Genomic DNA, 16,578 nt, shown 5'->3' with positions numbered 1-16,578 from the left:
TCTCCCTCAGACAAAACCTCCCTGGCCCCATCAGACAGGGTTAGGGGCCCTTCAGAAATATTATTATCAGCGTCGTCATGCTCTTCAGTATCTAAAACAGAGCAGCCGCGCTTACGCTGATAAGTGTTCATTTTGGCTAAAATGTTTTTGACAGAATTATCCATTACAGCCGTTAATTGTTGCATAGTAAGGAGTATTGGCGCGCTAGATGTACTAGGGGCCTCCTGAGTGGGCAAGACTCGTGTAGACGAAGGAGGGAATGATGCAGTACCATGCTTACTCCCCTCACTTGAGGAATCATCTTGGGCATCATTGTCATTATCACATAAATCACATTTATTTAAATGAATAGGAATTCTGGCTTCCCCACATTCAGAACACAGTCTATCTGGTAGTTCAGACATGTTAAACAGGCATAAACTTGATAAAGTACAAAAAACGTTTTAAAATAAAACCGTTACTGTCACTTTAAATTTTAAACTGAACACACAAGGAATTGTTCAAAATTAACCAAATTTTCACCACAGTGTCTTAAAGCCTTAAAAGTATTGCACACCAAATTTGGAAGCTTTAACCCTTAAAATAACGGAACCGGAGCCGTTTTGAACTTTAACCCCTTTACAGTCCCTGGTATCTGCTTTGCTGAGACCCAACCAAGCCCAAAGGGGAATACGATACCAAATGACGCCTTCAGAAAGTCTTTTCTAAGTATCAGAGCTCCTCTCACATGCGACTGCATGCCATGCCTCTCAAAAACAAGTGCGCAACACCGGCGCGAAAATGAGGCTCTGCTTATGCTTTGGGAAAGCCCCTAAAGAATAAGGTGTCTAAACCAGTGCCTGCCGATATTATTATATCAAAATACCCAGATAAAATGATTCCTCAAGGCTAAATATGTGTTAATAATGAATCGATTTAGCCCAAAAAAAGTCTACAGTTTTAATAAGCCCTTGTGAAGCCCTTATTTACGATCGTAATAAACATGGCTTACCGGATCCCATAGGGAAAATGACAGCTTCCAGCATTACATCGTCTTGTTAGAATGTGTCATACCTCAAGCAGCAAGAGACTGCACACTGTTCCCCCAACTGAAGTTAATTGCTCTCAACAGTCCTGTGTGGAACAGCCATGGATTTTAGTGACGGTTGCTAAAATCATTTTCCTCATACAAACAGAAATCTTCATCTCTTTTCTGTTTCTGAGTAAATAGTACATACCAGCACTATTTCAAAATAACAAACTCTTGATTGAATAATAAAAACTACAGTTAAACACTAAAAAACTCTAAGCCATCTCCGTGGAGATGTTGCCTGTACAACGGCAAAGAGAATGACTGGGGTAGGCGGAGCCTAGGAGGGATCATGTGACCAGCTTTGCTGGGCTCTTTGCCATTTCCTGTTGGGGAAGAGAATACCCCACAAGTAAGGATGACGCCGTGGACCGGACACACCTATGTTGGAGAAATGGCTTACCGGATCCCATAGGGAAAATGACAGCTTCCAGCATTACATCGTCTTGTTAGAATGTGTCATACCTCAAGCAGCAAAAGACTGCACACTGTTCCCCCAACTGAAGTTAATTCCTCTCAACAGTCCTGTGTGGAACAGCCATGGATTTTAGTAACGGTTGCTAAAATCATTTTCCTCATACAAACAGAAATCTTCATCTCTTTTCTGTTTCAGAGTAAATAGTACATACCAGCACTATTTTAAAATAACAAACTCTTGATTGAATAATAAAAACTACAGTTAAACACTAAAAAACTCTAAGCCATCTCCGTGGAGATGTTGCCTGTACAACGGCAAAGAGAATGACTGGGGTAGGCGGAGCCTAGGAGGGATCATGTGACCAGCTTTGCTGGGCTCTTTGCCATTTCCTGTTGGGGAAGAGAATATCCCCACAAGTAAGGATGACGCCGTGGACCGGACACACCTATGTTGGAGAAAAGGGAACTGAAACGGAGGGGTTTTTATACTTACTCTCCATCCACCTCGATTCTGCCTGTAGCAGCCCAGCACATCTGGGTTTTTGGGCATAATGCATTTACAAACTGCTCTGCTACCTTGTAAAGGCCTCAAGTGCTCACAAAAGCACCCCAGAATGATGACACCTGGTCGTCATCCAATTTAAAGGCACTGTGTGGATGATGAACATGTGTCATCAGCAAGTCACTACTACTAGAGACATCAAATGGTTAACGGAACTTTAGCCTTTCCTCTCCCGCGCACTTGTCTATCTCTCCAGTTACAACACTCAACCGAGAGTCAGGCCATAGCCATAAAGCGATATGCGGTCAGCCAAAATATGAGAAAAAAAGGATGGACTAGGAGAAAACCTTATTTATGTTGACAGCACATGAAGCAGAAGGTGAATAAGTTGGTACCAAAGCAGTAAGAATTATCTGTAGGGAGGGTATAATGAGGTCTGGTTGACCTAGACAAATCTTATAGAAACATCAGTTTGAAATCTTCTGCCAAAAGCAATCACAGCAAATTCAAAACGATTAAAACAACAGAACTTGGAAAAAATCTACAGACCAAGCAACAGCTTTACAAAACTGCTAGATTAAAGATTTATGACACTCCACTTACAAGATGGCTACTGCACGGGTAGAAAGTACAGCCAGGGAAAAAGAGGTATATTTACAATAGATTGATATAAATTTGGCCAACCCTTTGATATTATATATACGATATTGCGAAGTGTTATTAAAAAAATAAATAAACAAAAATGTATAAAATATGATTACAGCATTTATTTAAAATGCAACAGTATTCACATTGACCGTATGAAAGACACAAGGTTGTACATTTTCAGAAGGGGTTAAATTATATATTTTTCTCACTATTTATATAAAGAGACCAACACATACATACAATCAATCCACTTTGTGTTATCACTAAAGAGAGAAGTGTGGGATGGGGAAAATATCAAATATAAAGGTTGATGACGACAAAGTCACTAAACATACCTATTGCTAGAAATAAATCATTAACATTCACAGCGGTTTTTGCAGAAGTCTCCATGAATAATAGCCCAGTATCTTCTGCATATGCCTGTGCCTCCTGCAGATAAACAATATAGTTAGTAATTGAATTTAAAATGTTTGATAAACAAAGGTGACATTATTCATATTCTGATCTAACATGCATTAGCTGTAGTAAGAGATAGCGAAAAATGGTTACATTTAAACGGTAACATTGGAACTGGTCACTCCATCTGGGAAGTTTTACTACCGCGCATGCTGTATGAGCCTACCTCATATTCCACCATCCTCTTTTCTGCCAAGTCAGATTTGTTGCCAGATAAAGCAATGACTATATTAGGACTGGCCTGTCGCTGCAGCTCTTTCACCCACGCCTTGGCCCGGTCAAACGTCTCCTAAAGTTGGGTAAGAAGTACATGTAAAATATGTAAGCTTCATAAGAAAGCTTGCTAAAAACAAACAAAAAAGGGTATAATTATATTATTAAAAGCATTAAACCTTGGATCTGTAAACTAAAACAAAAAATACATGTATATGATCCTTTCCCTGACTGCTGAATTACAGTAATGTTTTTCAGATTCCAAAATCCTAATAAATGCCAAAATTAGCCTTTGGGAGCATAAGAGCTATTAGAGGAGATGTAACACCTGAGAAAAAAATATGGCACAAAAAAGTGAAATAGTGTAAGCATTTGAGTAAATGTTGTTGAATTAGTTAATGAATGCCACCCAATATATAAGGTCAAGTATTTACAATGGAGTACAAAGAATCAAGGCCCAAAAACAAATTATAATAATAGACCTGATAGCCGGAGTGCATAGAGAGGTCAAGCAGGTTTCTAATCTGTGAAGGTGGATTCATTTGTAAAGCAACACTATCCCAAACGTGCAGTACGTTTCCATGCTACAGGATAGTATATAAGCTTACTGAGCGTCAGATCACTTTTTAATGCATACAAAAATACATTTAAAAAATAAAAATATTTGTAACTCCTACAAAGTGAGTAACTTTATTCTTCAAACACATACGGGCAGACTCAGAGGCCTATTTATCAAAGGTCTGTCGGACCTGATCCAACAGTGCAGATCAGGTCCGACAGACTTCGCTGAATGCGGAGAGCAATACGCTCTCCGTATTCAGTATTACACCAGCAACTCTTGTGAACTGCTGGTGCAACGCTGCCCCCTGCAGATTCGCGGCCAAGGGGTGTCAATCAAAACGATCGTACTCTATCGGGTTGAATTGTGGCGATCTCTGTCCGCCTGCTAAGAGCAGACAGACAGGGTTATGGAGCAGCGGGCCCTCAAGCTCCATTCAGAGCTTGATAAATGGGCCTCTATCGTCTCTTCTGGTTTTTATCGACTAAAAAAAGTTTTCTTCCATGATTCAGATAGAGAATACAATTTTAAACAACTTTCAAATTTACTTATAATTTGCATCCTTCTCTTGTTATCCTTTGCTGAAAAGTTTATCTAGGCAAGCTCAGGAGCAGCAGAGAACCTAGGTTTTAGCAGTTGATTGGTGGCTGCATATATACAATTGTATGCAAAAGTTTAGGCACCCCTGACAATTTCCATGATTTTCAGTTATAAATAATTGGGTATTTGGATCAGCAATTTTATTTTGATCTATCAAATAACTAAAGGACAAAGTAATATTTCAGTAGTGAAATGAGGTTTATTGGATTAACAGAAAATGTGCAATATCCATCAAAACTAAATTAGACAGGTGCATAAATTTGGACTTAAAATGTCCTCTTGCCTTTTCCTTGAAGTAAAGGAAAACAGACCAAGCCGCAGATACCACAGAAGATACCTGAGCTTGCAACTTCTGTAAGCAAATACACTCCTCCAGGAGATTGAGAGCAACCACAGGGCACTGCATGTGACGCCATATAGGCTTGGGACATAAAAGAAGAAAACTGTGGCAGTGCCTTAACAGCAACATCCTTGGAGACATGAAGTTCAAACCAATCTGTACATTAAATAGCATTTGCGAAATCAGAGGTACAGAAAAAATAAATGTTTAAACCAATTCTTAGTTGAGCAAGCCTTCCACACAACTTCAGCATCAGAATAAGGAATTATACTGCCTGAATCCGAAATGTCACCCTCAGATGCACCCAAAGAATCTTAATCCTCAGACTTCTGAGAGGAAATACTTTGATTAGCCACATCAGGATCAGAAACCTTGTTTCTTTAAATTTCCTTTTGCGATTTCCCTACAGCATGGGAAAAGCAGACATCGCCTAAGATACCACAGAAGATACCTGGGCAGTAATATCCTGCAAAATAACTCCAGACGGAGCATGAGAGGAAACGCATGGAACTGCATGTGCAGATGAATAGGATTGGGACGCTTGAGGAGAAAGCTGCGGCACATCTGAAACAGGAGGCTCCTGAACAGCATCCGCCTTAGCTAATGATGGCTCAAGGTCAGAAAGTCTATTTCTCCAAGTTCTTTCAATACATGAACAAAAAGGTACTGGGGGGTTCCACCTGGGCATCAAAACATAAGCTACAGGTAACATCCTGCACAGCCTCCTGATCCATAATACAAAAAGAAGCAAATTAAAAAAAAAAAAACTAACTTATTTTTTATCTTTTAACAAAGGATATAATACAGAACCAAAAAATATTCTTAAATAAATGTTCCGTTTAAATTTACCAAATCAAGAAAACATACCCCAGGCAACACTCTACACCTCAGCGGAATTACTGAGGTGCCCTACCTGTCCTGCAACCTGCAGCAAACTGAGGAAAAAAACGATCCTGTTTACAATCCGGATTTAAATTAAAAAAATGTAAACAACTTTCTTGAAAAACAGGCTTAAAAACAAACAATAAAACCCCCCCAAAAAGTACATAATCTGTTACTAAAAACGGATCCTCACTGAGCCATCAATAAAATAAATAACTCCTCCACTAACAGTGCTTGCAAAAACTGTCATAAAAACCTGCACCCTGACAGGAATAATAAAAAACATCCCCCTGCAGCGTTTCAGATGAATAAGTGCCAAATTTTTCCCTGCTACATAGAAAAATAAAACCGGCACTTACCTCAATATTTATCTGTCCGGCAGCAGGACAGCTCACCTGGTTTGAGAGGATGCCATCCCTCACATGGACCTGTTGAAATACAGAAAGACTGAATAAACTTACTCAGGCTAAATAGGGCAGCAAAATGTTTTGGGAAAACGCAGTGAGGATTGTACCCCACAAGTTCTCAATTGCTTAAAAGCCACCATTGCCCTACTGAAGAGGCTGACATGGACTAAGGCTAGACCCTTTAGAAAGATCAGAGCAAACCTACTCTGCTTTAAAATAAAAAAATCTTGATTGTAGATCAGACCCCAAAACTTCACCTCTCTCCTTGCACCGCAGGCAAAGAGAATTACTGGAGGTTATGGGTAAGGGAAGTGACATATATAGCAGCTTTGCTGTGGTGCTCTTTGCCTCCTCCTGCTGGCCAGGAGTGATATTCCCACTAGTAATTGATGATTCCGTGGACTCACCATATCTTAGGAAAGAAATACTTTTTGTTTACTTTTATTTGCGAGATAAATAAAAAAAATTGTGCTTTATAACTACTTTAGTTTAAGCATTTTTATTAAAATGTTTAACACATGTTTTTTAACACACATTTTTTTGTATTTATCTTGCCACTCTACCCCATAGTCCAGACAAATGAAGAATACGGGTGATTGTTGTCACATGTACCACACAGCCAGTACTTGGCAGATATTCCTGCAGCTCCTTTAATGTTGCTGTAGGCCTCTTGGCAGCCTCCCAGACCAGTTTTCTTCTCGTCTTTTCATCAATTTTGGAGGGACATCCAGTTCTTGGTAATGTCACTGTTGTGTCATATTTTCTTCACTTGATGATGACATTCTTTACTGTGTTCCATGGTATATCTAATTCCTTGGAAATTCTTTTGTACCCTTCTCCTGACTGATACCTTTTAACAATGAGATCCCTCTGATGCTTTAGAAGCTCTCTGCGGACCATGGCTTTTGCTGTAGGATGCGACTAACAAAATGTCAGGAGAGACCTACTAGAACAGCTGAACTTTATTTGGGGTTAATCAGAGGCACTTTAAATGATGACAGGTGTGTACTGACTCCTATTTAACATGATTTTGAATGTGATTGCTTAATTCTGAACACAGCTACATCCCCAGTTATAAAAGGGTGTTCACACTTATGCAACCATATTATTTTATTTTATTTCCCTTTACCTAAAAGATTTCAGTTTGTTTTTCAATTGAGTTGTACAGTTTATAGGTCACATTAAAGGTGGAAAAAGTTCTGAAATTATTTATCTTTGTCTCATTTTTTTACATCACAGAAACCTGACATTTTAACAGGGGTGTGTAGACTTTTTATATTGTATGTATGTATGTATGTATATATATATGTGTATGTATGTATGTATGTATGTATATATATATATATATATATATATATATATATATGTGTGTATGTATGTATGTATGTATGTATGTATGTATGTATGTATGTGTGTATATATATATATATATATATATATATATATATATATATATACATATATACATACACATATACATACACATACAATGGGAGTGCAGAATTATTAGGCAAATGAGTATTTTGACCACATCATCCTCTTTATGCATGTTGTCTTACTCCAAGCTGTATAGGCTCGAAAGCCTACTACCAATTAAGCATATTAGGTGATGTGCATCTCTGTAATGAGAAGGGGTGTGGTCTAATGACATCAACACCCTATATCAGGTGTGCATAATTATTAGGCAACTTCCTTTCCTTTGGCAAAATGGGTCAAAAGAAGGACTTGACAGGCTCAGAAAAGTAAAAAATAGTGAGATATCTTGCAGAGAGATGCAGCACTCTTAAAATTGCAAAGCTTCTGAAGCGTGATCATCGAACAATCAAGCATTTCATTCAAAATAGTCAACAGGGTCACAAGAAGCTTGTGGAAAAACCAAGGCGCAAAATAACTGCCCATGAACTGAGAAAAGTCAAGCGTGCAGCTGCCAAGATGCCACTTGCCACCAGTTTGGCCATATTTCAGAGCTGCAACATCACTGGAGTGCCCAAAAGCACAAGGTGTGCAATACTCAGAGACATGGCCAAGGTAAGAAAGGCTGAAAGACGACCACCACTGAACAAGACACACAAGCTGAAACGTCAAGACTGGGCCAAGAAATATCTCAAGACTGATTTTTCTAAGGTTTTATGGACTGATGAAATGAGAGTGAGTCTTGATGGGCCAGATGGATGGGCCCGTGGCTGGATTGGTAAAGGGCAGAGAGCTCCAGTCCGACTCAGATGCCAGCAAGGTGGAGGTGGAGTACTGGTTTGGGCTGGTATCATCAAAGATGAGCTTGCGGGGCCTTTTCGGGTTGAGGATGGAGTCAAGCTCAACTCCCAGTCCTACTGCCAGTTTCTGGAAGACACCTTCTTCAAGCAGTCGTACAGGAAGAAGTCTGCATCCTTCAAGAAAAACATGATTTTCATGCAGACAATGCTCCATCACACGCGTCCAAGTACTCCACAGCGTGGCTGGCAAGAAAGGGTATAAAAGAAGAAAATCTAATGACATGGCCTCCTTGTTCACCTGATCTGAACCCCATTGAGAACCTGTGGTCCATCATCAAATGTGAGATTTACAAGGAGGGAAAACAGTACACCTCTCTGAACATTGTCTGGGAGGCTGTGGTTGCTGTTGCACGCAATGTTGATGGTGAACAGATCAAAACGCTGACAGAATCCATGGATGGCAGGCTTTTGAGTGTCCTTGCAAAGAAAGGTGGCTATATTGGTCACTGATTTGTTTTTGTTTTGTTTTTGAATGTCAGAAATGTATATTTGTGAATGTTGAGATGTTATATTGGTTTCACTGGTAAAAATAAATAATTTTTGTCATTGGCTCACCCATGTGTTCAGTTAGAAACCAGTAGTGCATTGCTGCTCTTTCAACAAATGATACCAAGAGAATGAAGTATATTTGATAATAGAAGTAAACTGGCAAGTTGTATAAAATTGTATGTTCTACCTAAATCATGAAAGAAACATTTTTGGGTTTCCTGTCCCTTTAAAGGTTCTTTTGACTGTGGAGATTTGATCTCTCTCAAGAAATCACGGCTGAAGAAACATTTAACAGTTTTAGTGGTCACACTAACAAACTCGCTTCTGCTTTAACAATCATGAAAGGGTAACAAAAACAAATTGAAAGAAAACACTGAATAAGGTTCTACATTTGTACAATTTGGAATTGATGTAAAGGTATTGTTAACCCTTATAAAAACGTGAAGGAATGTTCATTGCAGCCAGTTTTGATTAGCTGGTTTAAGGGAGGGCCTGTGTGCCTACTCTATTACTGTCACTGTATTGTGTTCTCCTGTTATAAAACACTGTAAATATTACTGACAATGTTCATTCTTGTCAGATTTGAATTTACAATAAATCAGATTCTCCAAATAAAAAGACACAAACAGAAGTGTCTGGACATTTTTGCATTCAACACCACAAAGTATGTCTGGTTCTCTCTGTGGATATTATCACTGGTAGATTAGAACCAGAGAATCCCATATGAAGCAAGCTTTTACGTAGGCTGAATTTTTATAAAAAAACTCTCTCTCAACTTGCCTTGTTTTAGGGGAAAACAATAGCTTAGTGATTAGAGTATAGTACAGTAGGTGTACTTATTCAGTGAAACACCCTGCATGGTTTATCCCATTTTTAGGAGAGTTAGCTGCAAAACAGGTAATGCATGTCAATTTATCTACACCTAATGCTTTATTTAAATAGCCGATAATAATTTTGTGTATAATGCCCTTTAAGCTAGTTACACTGGGTGTTTCCCTGCTAACAATTATAGTATCCCGTGAAAAACTGAATTACTAGGAACAACAAAAGGAACAGCGCATTCATATAGATCAGAAGGATGACCAGTATGTCCGGGATTTTCCTTTGCTTCCTGTCATGTGAGAGATATAATTAATTCCTATGCTTACATATGCATTTCTGCCTCCTTCTGTAAACATACCACAGGTTTTTTTTGTCCGTTTTTTTTTTAAACAGATGCAGTTAAAAGTAAAAATACAAAACAAATAATATACACATACATATACAGTACTGTGCAAGTGTCTTATGCCACCATTACATTAGTCTCTTTATTGGAATACAGGATATTTATAATCAGTATAAAAAAAAAAACTGGAAGAAAAAAAAAAAAAAAATCTGAAAAAAACACAGCTTCTATAGGCTAAAGTGGCAAGTATTTAGTGTGACCTCCCCTTACACTTGAGCAATAGCAGGAACCTGGCTCTCGTAAACCTAAATGGAATGAAACCCTAATTAATGTAATTGCTAACACCTGTATTTGTCCTACTATTTCATGTCAAAATGACTGGGTATGATAAAGGTCTCTTACACCAGGTTTGCGCAAGTCATGCTTGAGCATTACATACATGTGTTTGAGTTAAATTCATTGGAAGCTTGCTAATAAAGACCACATTTAAATCCCATCATTCCATTCAAAATGCCAAAGATCACAGAATTTGACAGACATAAAATCATACTTTCTTTCATGTAATTGGCAAGAGTCCATGAGCTAGTGACGTATGGGATATACAATCCTACCTGGAGGGGAAAAGTTTCCCAAACCTCAAAATGCCTATAAATACACCCCTCACCACACCCACAATTCAGTTTTACAAACTTTGCCTCCCGTGGAGGTGGTGAAGTAAGTTTGTGCTTGATTTTCTTCTGTGATATGCGCTTTTCAGCATTTTGAAGCCAGATTCCTCTAAGAGTACAGTGTTTGTAAGAGGGATGTGAAGAGAGCAGCACCTATTGATTCTATGGTTTTCTTCACGGGAAATCTTTTCAAAGGTTCTCTGTTATCGGTCGTAGAGATTCATCTCCTACCTCCCTTTTCAGATCGACGATATATCATATTCCATTACCTCTACTGATACGGTTTCAGTACTGGTTTGGCTATCTGCTATATGTGGATGGGTGTCTTTCGGTAAGTTTTTTTTCATTACTTAAGACACTCTCAGCTATGGTTTGGCACTTTATGTATTCATATAAAGTTTTAAATATATGTATTGTACTTATATTTGCCATGAGTCAGGTTTATGTTTATTTCTATTTGCAGACTATCAGTTTCAAAATTGGGAAACATATTTAGGAAGATATTTTTTCTTACTTGGGGTATAGTCTTTTCTTTAAATTGACTACTTTTTCATTAATTTTCGCGGGCAAAATTAGACTTGCGAGGTCACAAAATGCTGATATTTATTGCGTCATTCTTGGTGTGAGAAATTTTTTTTGGCGCAAAGGTACGTTCGGTGACACAAGTTCGTCATTTCCGGCGTCTTAGTTGACGCCAGGTTTCCTTGCACAAGGTTGTGTCTGCCATGATGCGAGTCGCGTCATTTCCCAATGTTGTTAGCGCCAAACAATTTCATTTTGCGTTGAGCATCATACTTGGCGCCAAATAATTTAATTATTTAAACCCCACTTCCTATATGCCTCTTGCCTTTTTTATGCTCAGATGGCTATGCTGTTTGCATATTTTCCCATTCCTCAAACTGCCATATAAGGAAATTGATAATTTTGCATAACATGTTGTTTTTTCTCTTACATTTGCAAGATGTCTCAATCTGATCCTGTCTCAGAAACCACTGTTGGAACCTTGCTGCCTGATAACAGTTCTACCAAAGCCAAGTGTATCTGTTGTAAATTAGCGGAGATTATATCTCCAGCTGTAGTATGTAACAGTTGTCATGATAAGCTTTTACATGCAGATAATGTATCCATCAGTACTAGTATAATACCTGTTGTTCCTTTAATATCTAATGTACATGATATCACTGTGAATATAAAAGATTTTATTGCTGATGCGATTCAGAAGGCTTTTTCTGCTATTCCGCCTTCTAATGAACCTAAAAGGTCTTTTAAAACTTCTCATAAGGTTGGTGAAATTTCAATGACCAACAACATACTGAATTACCCTCCTCTGATGAGGATCTATCTGGTTCAGAAAATCCTACCTCAGATATTGACACTGACAAATCTACTTATCTCTTGAAGATAGAGTATATTTGTTCCTTGTTAAAAGAGGTGTTGATTACATTGGATATTGAGGAAACTAGTCTTCTTGATACTAAAACTAGTCAACGTTTAAATTCTGTTTATAAACCTCCTGTGGTTACTCCAGAGGTTTTTCCCGTTCCTGATGCTATTTCTGATATGATTTCCTTCTTCTAGGTTTAAAAAGTTGTATCCTTTGCCAGCAGTTAGATTGGAGATTTGGGAAAAAATCCCCAAAGTTGATGGGGCTATTTCTACTCTTGCCAAACCTACTAATATTCTTATGGAAGATGGTACTTCTTTTAAGGACCCTTTAGATAGGAAACTTGAATCTTATCTAAGGAAAGCTTATTTATTTTCTGGCTACATTCTTAGGCCTGCTATATCCATGGCTGATGTTACAGCTGCATCAACATTTTGGTTGGAAAGCTTAGCGCAACAGGAAACAGATTCTGATTTGTCTAGCATTGTTCGCTTGCTTCAACATGCTAATCATTTTATCTGTAATGCTATTTTTGATATAATCAATATTGATGTTAAATCTATGTCTAAGAGTTTTGTGGCTCAAATATTGGAATGCTGACATGGTATCTAAGTCTATATTACTATCTCTTTCTTTCCAAGGTAACAATTTATTTGGTTCTCAGTTGGATTCAATTATTTCAACTGTCACTGGGGGAAAGGGAGTTTTTTCAACCTCAGGATAAAAGATCTAAAGGTAAATCTAAAGCTTCTAATCTTTTTCGTTCTTTTCGACAGAAGGATCAGAAAGCCAATCCTTCCCCCAAAGAATCTGGTTCCAATTGGAAGCCTTCAAGTTGGAATAAATCCAAGCCTTTTAAGAAACCATAGCCAGCCCCCAAGTAAAAATGAAGGTGCGGCCCTCATTCTAGCTCAGCATGTGGGGGGCAGATTAAAATTTTTCCAAAACATTTAGGCAGATTCTGTCCAAAATCAATGGATTCAGAGTCGTGTCTCTCAAGGGTATCTAACAGGTTCCAGAGTAAGACCTCCTGTGAGAAGATTTTTTTCTGTCACACATTCCAGCAAATCCAGTGAAGGCTCAAGCTTTTCTGAAGTGTGTTTCAGATCTAGAGCTTTTAGGGGTAATCATACCAGTTCCGTTTCAGGAACAGGGTCTGGGGTTTTATTCAAATCTATTCATTGTCCCAAAAAAAGAAAATTCATTCAGGACAGTTCTGAATCTGAAAATTTTGAATAGTTTTTTTGAGTGTGCACACTTTCAAAATGGTGACTATAAGGACTATTCTGCCTTTTGTTCAGCAAGGTCATTATATGTCCACAATAAACTTACAGGATACATATCTTCATATTCCGATTCATCCAGACCACTATAGGTTTCTGAGAGTCTCTTTTCTAGACAATAATTACTAATTTGTCGCTCTTCCATTTGGCCTAGCGACAGCTCCAAGAATTTTTTCAAAGGTTCTCGGTGCCCTACTCTCTGTAATCAGAGAACAGGGTATTGCAGTGTTTCCTTATTTGGACGATATCTTAGTACTAGCTCAGTCTTTACATTCTGCCGAATCTCACACAAATCAACTAGTGTTTCTTCAAATACATGGTTGGAGGATCAATTTACCAAAAAGTTCCTTGATTCCTCAGACAAGGGTCACCTTTTTAGGTTTCCAGATAGATTCAGTGTCCATGACTCTGTCTCTAACAGACAAGAGACAAAAAAATATTTGTTTTCAGCTTGTCAAAACCTTCAGTCTCAATCAATCCCTTCAGTGGCTATGTGCATGGAAGTTTTAGGTCTCATGACTGCACCATCAGACGTGATCCCCTTTGCTCGTTTTCATATGAGACTTCTTCAGCTTTGTATGCTGAATCAATGGTGCAGGGATTATACAAGGATATCACAATTAATATCCTTAAATCCCAATGTTCGTCTCTCTCTAACTTGGTGGTTAGATCAAAATCGTATAGCTCAAGGGGCCTCTTTTGTTCATCCAACCTGGACTGTAATCACAACAGATGCAAGTCTTTCAAGTTGAGGAGCTGTCTGGGGATCTTTGACAGCACAAGCGGTTTGGAAATCTCAAGAGGCGAGGTTACCAATCAATATTTTAGAACTCCGTGCTATTTTCAGGGCTCTTTAGGTTTGGCCTCTGTTGAAGAGAGAACCATTCATTTGTTTTCAGACAGGCAATATCACAACTGTGGCATGTGTCAATCATCAGGGTGGGACTCACAGTCCCCAAGCTATGAAAGAAGTATCTCAGATACTTTCTTGGGTGGAATCCAGCTCTTGTACAATTTCTGCGGTACATATCCCAGGTGTAGACAATTGGGAAGCAAATTATCTCAGCCGTCAGACTTTACATCCGGGGGAGTGGTCTCTCCATCCAGATGTGTTTTTTTCAGATTGTTCAGATGTGGGGTCTTCCAGAAATAGATCGGATGGCTTCCCATCTAAACAAGAAACTTCCCAGGTACTTGTCCAGGGATCCTCAGGCGGAGCGGTTCCTTGGTTTTACCAACCTTCTTATATATCTTCCCGCCTCTAGTTCTTCTTCCAAGAGTGACCTCTAAGATCATCATGGAACAACCGTTTGTGTTTCTGGTAGCACCAGCATGGCCTCACAGGTTTTGGTATGCGGATCTTGTTCTGATGTCCAGTTGCCAACCTTGGCCACTTCCTTTAAGACCAGACCTTCTGTCTCAAGGACCGTTTTTCTATCAGGATCTCAAATCGTTAAATTTGAAGGTATGGAGATTGAACACTTAGTGCTTAGTCATAGAGGTTTCTCTGACTCAGTGATTGATACTATGTTACAGGCTCGTAAATTTGTTTCTAGGAAGATTTATTGTCGAGTTTGGAAGACATATTTCCTGGCGTTATTCTCAAATTTTCCTGGCATTCTTTTAGAATTCCTAGAATTTGACAGTTTCTTCAGGATGGTTTGGATGAAGGTTTGTCTGCAAGTTCCTTGAAGGGACAAATCTCTGCTCTTTGTTTTATTTCATAGAAAGATTGCTAAGCTTCCTGATATTCACTGTTTTGTGCAGGCTTTGGTCCTTATCAAGCCTGTCATTAAATCAATCTCTCCTCCTTGGAGTCTTAATTTGGTTTGAAGGCTTTATAGACTCCTGCTTTTGAGTCTATGCATTCTTTGGATATTAAAACTACTTTCTTGGAAAGTGTTGTTCCTTTTAGCTATCTCTTCTGCTTGAAGAGTTTCCGAGTTATCTGCTCTTTCTTGTGAGTCTCATTTTCCGATTTTCCATCAGGCTAAGGCAGTTTTGCAGACTTAATTTAAGTTTTTACCTAAAGTTGTGAATTCTAACAACATTAATAGGGAAATTGTTGTTCCCTCTTTGTGTCCAAATCCTAAGAATTCTTTGGAGAGATCCTTACATTCTCTGGATGTTGTAAGAGCTTTGAAATATTATGTTGAAGCTACTAAAGATTTCAGGAAGACTTCTAGTCTATTTGTTGTCTTTTCTGGCCCTAGGAAAGGTCAGAAAGCTTCTGACATTTTCTTGGCATCCTGGTTAAAGCTTTTGGATTCATCAGGCTTATTTGGAGTCGGGTCAGGCCCTGCCTCAGAGAATCACAGCTCATTCTACTAGATCAGTTTCTACTTTGTGGGCTTTTAAGAATGAAGCTTCAGTTGATCAGATTTGCAAAGCAGCAACTTGGTCTTCTTTGCATACATTTTCCAAATTCTACCATTTTGATGTATTTGCCTCTTTGGAAGCAGTTTTTGGTAGCAAAGTTCTTCAGGCAGCTGTTTCAGTTTGATTCCTCTGTTTATGCTATAAGTTTTTTCTTTTCAACTATGAGAAAAACTTTTTTTTTTTTGGATGTGGATTTAATTTTTTAAGTGGAAAATGGCTGTTTTTATTTGTATCCCTCCCTCTCTAGTGACTCTTCTGTGGAGTACCACATCTTGGTTATTACTATCCCATACGTCACTAGCTCATGGACTCTTGCTAATTACATGAAAGAAAACAATTTATGTAATAACTTACCTGATAAATTAATTTCTTTCATATGAGCAAGAGTCCATGAGACACACCCTTTTTATGGTGGTTATATTTTTATAAAGCACAATTATATTTTTAGTTCTTTTTTGATGCTTTTTACTCCTTTTTCTATCACCCCACTACATGGCTATTCGTTAAACTGAATTGTGGGTGTGGTGAGGGGTGTATTTATAGACATTTTGAGGTTTGGGAAACTTTGCCCCTCCTGGTAGGATTGTATATCCCATACCCCAATAACTCATGGAATCTTGCCAATATGAAAGAAATTAATTTCAGGAAAGTTCTTACATAAATTATGTTTTTGCATCAGCAAGGGCACTCTCAAAGGGAAATCAGCAAACAAACTGGATACTCAAGATGTGGTATTCAAGCTGTTATAAAGAAATTTGAAGAATCAGGAGAGGTCAGGGACAAAAAAACAATTTATGTAAGAACTTACCTGATAAATTCATTTCTTTCATATTAGCAAGAGTCC

General features: G+C 38.4%; 1 protein-coding gene across 4 annotated transcripts in view; it reads right to left on the bottom strand.

Moving 5' to 3' along the window:
- The window catches only part of LOC128645632 (ras-related protein Rab-5B), a 207,745-nt gene that overhangs the window by 40,040 nt on the left and 151,127 nt on the right, over nucleotides 1-16,578 (bottom strand). For all 4 annotated transcript variants that reach the window (XM_053698752.1, XM_053698750.1, XM_053698753.1 and 1 more), the window contains exons 4-5: nucleotides 3,259-3,381; nucleotides 2,972-3,065 (exon numbers count right to left, since the gene is read on the bottom strand). In XM_053698752.1, coding sequence (XP_053554727.1) covers nucleotides 2,972-3,065; nucleotides 3,259-3,381 — 217 coding nt within the window. The remainder of the gene's footprint in view (nucleotides 1-2,971; nucleotides 3,066-3,258; nucleotides 3,382-16,578) is intronic.

This window comes from Bombina bombina, chromosome 1, assembly GCF_027579735.1.
Source record: "Bombina bombina isolate aBomBom1 chromosome 1, aBomBom1.pri, whole genome shotgun sequence".
In the NCBI taxonomy this organism is placed as follows: domain Eukaryota; kingdom Metazoa; phylum Chordata; class Amphibia; order Anura; family Bombinatoridae; genus Bombina; species Bombina bombina.
The sequence above is the reverse complement of the archived record's forward strand: the minus strand, read 5'-3'. Positions and strand labels throughout refer to the sequence as shown.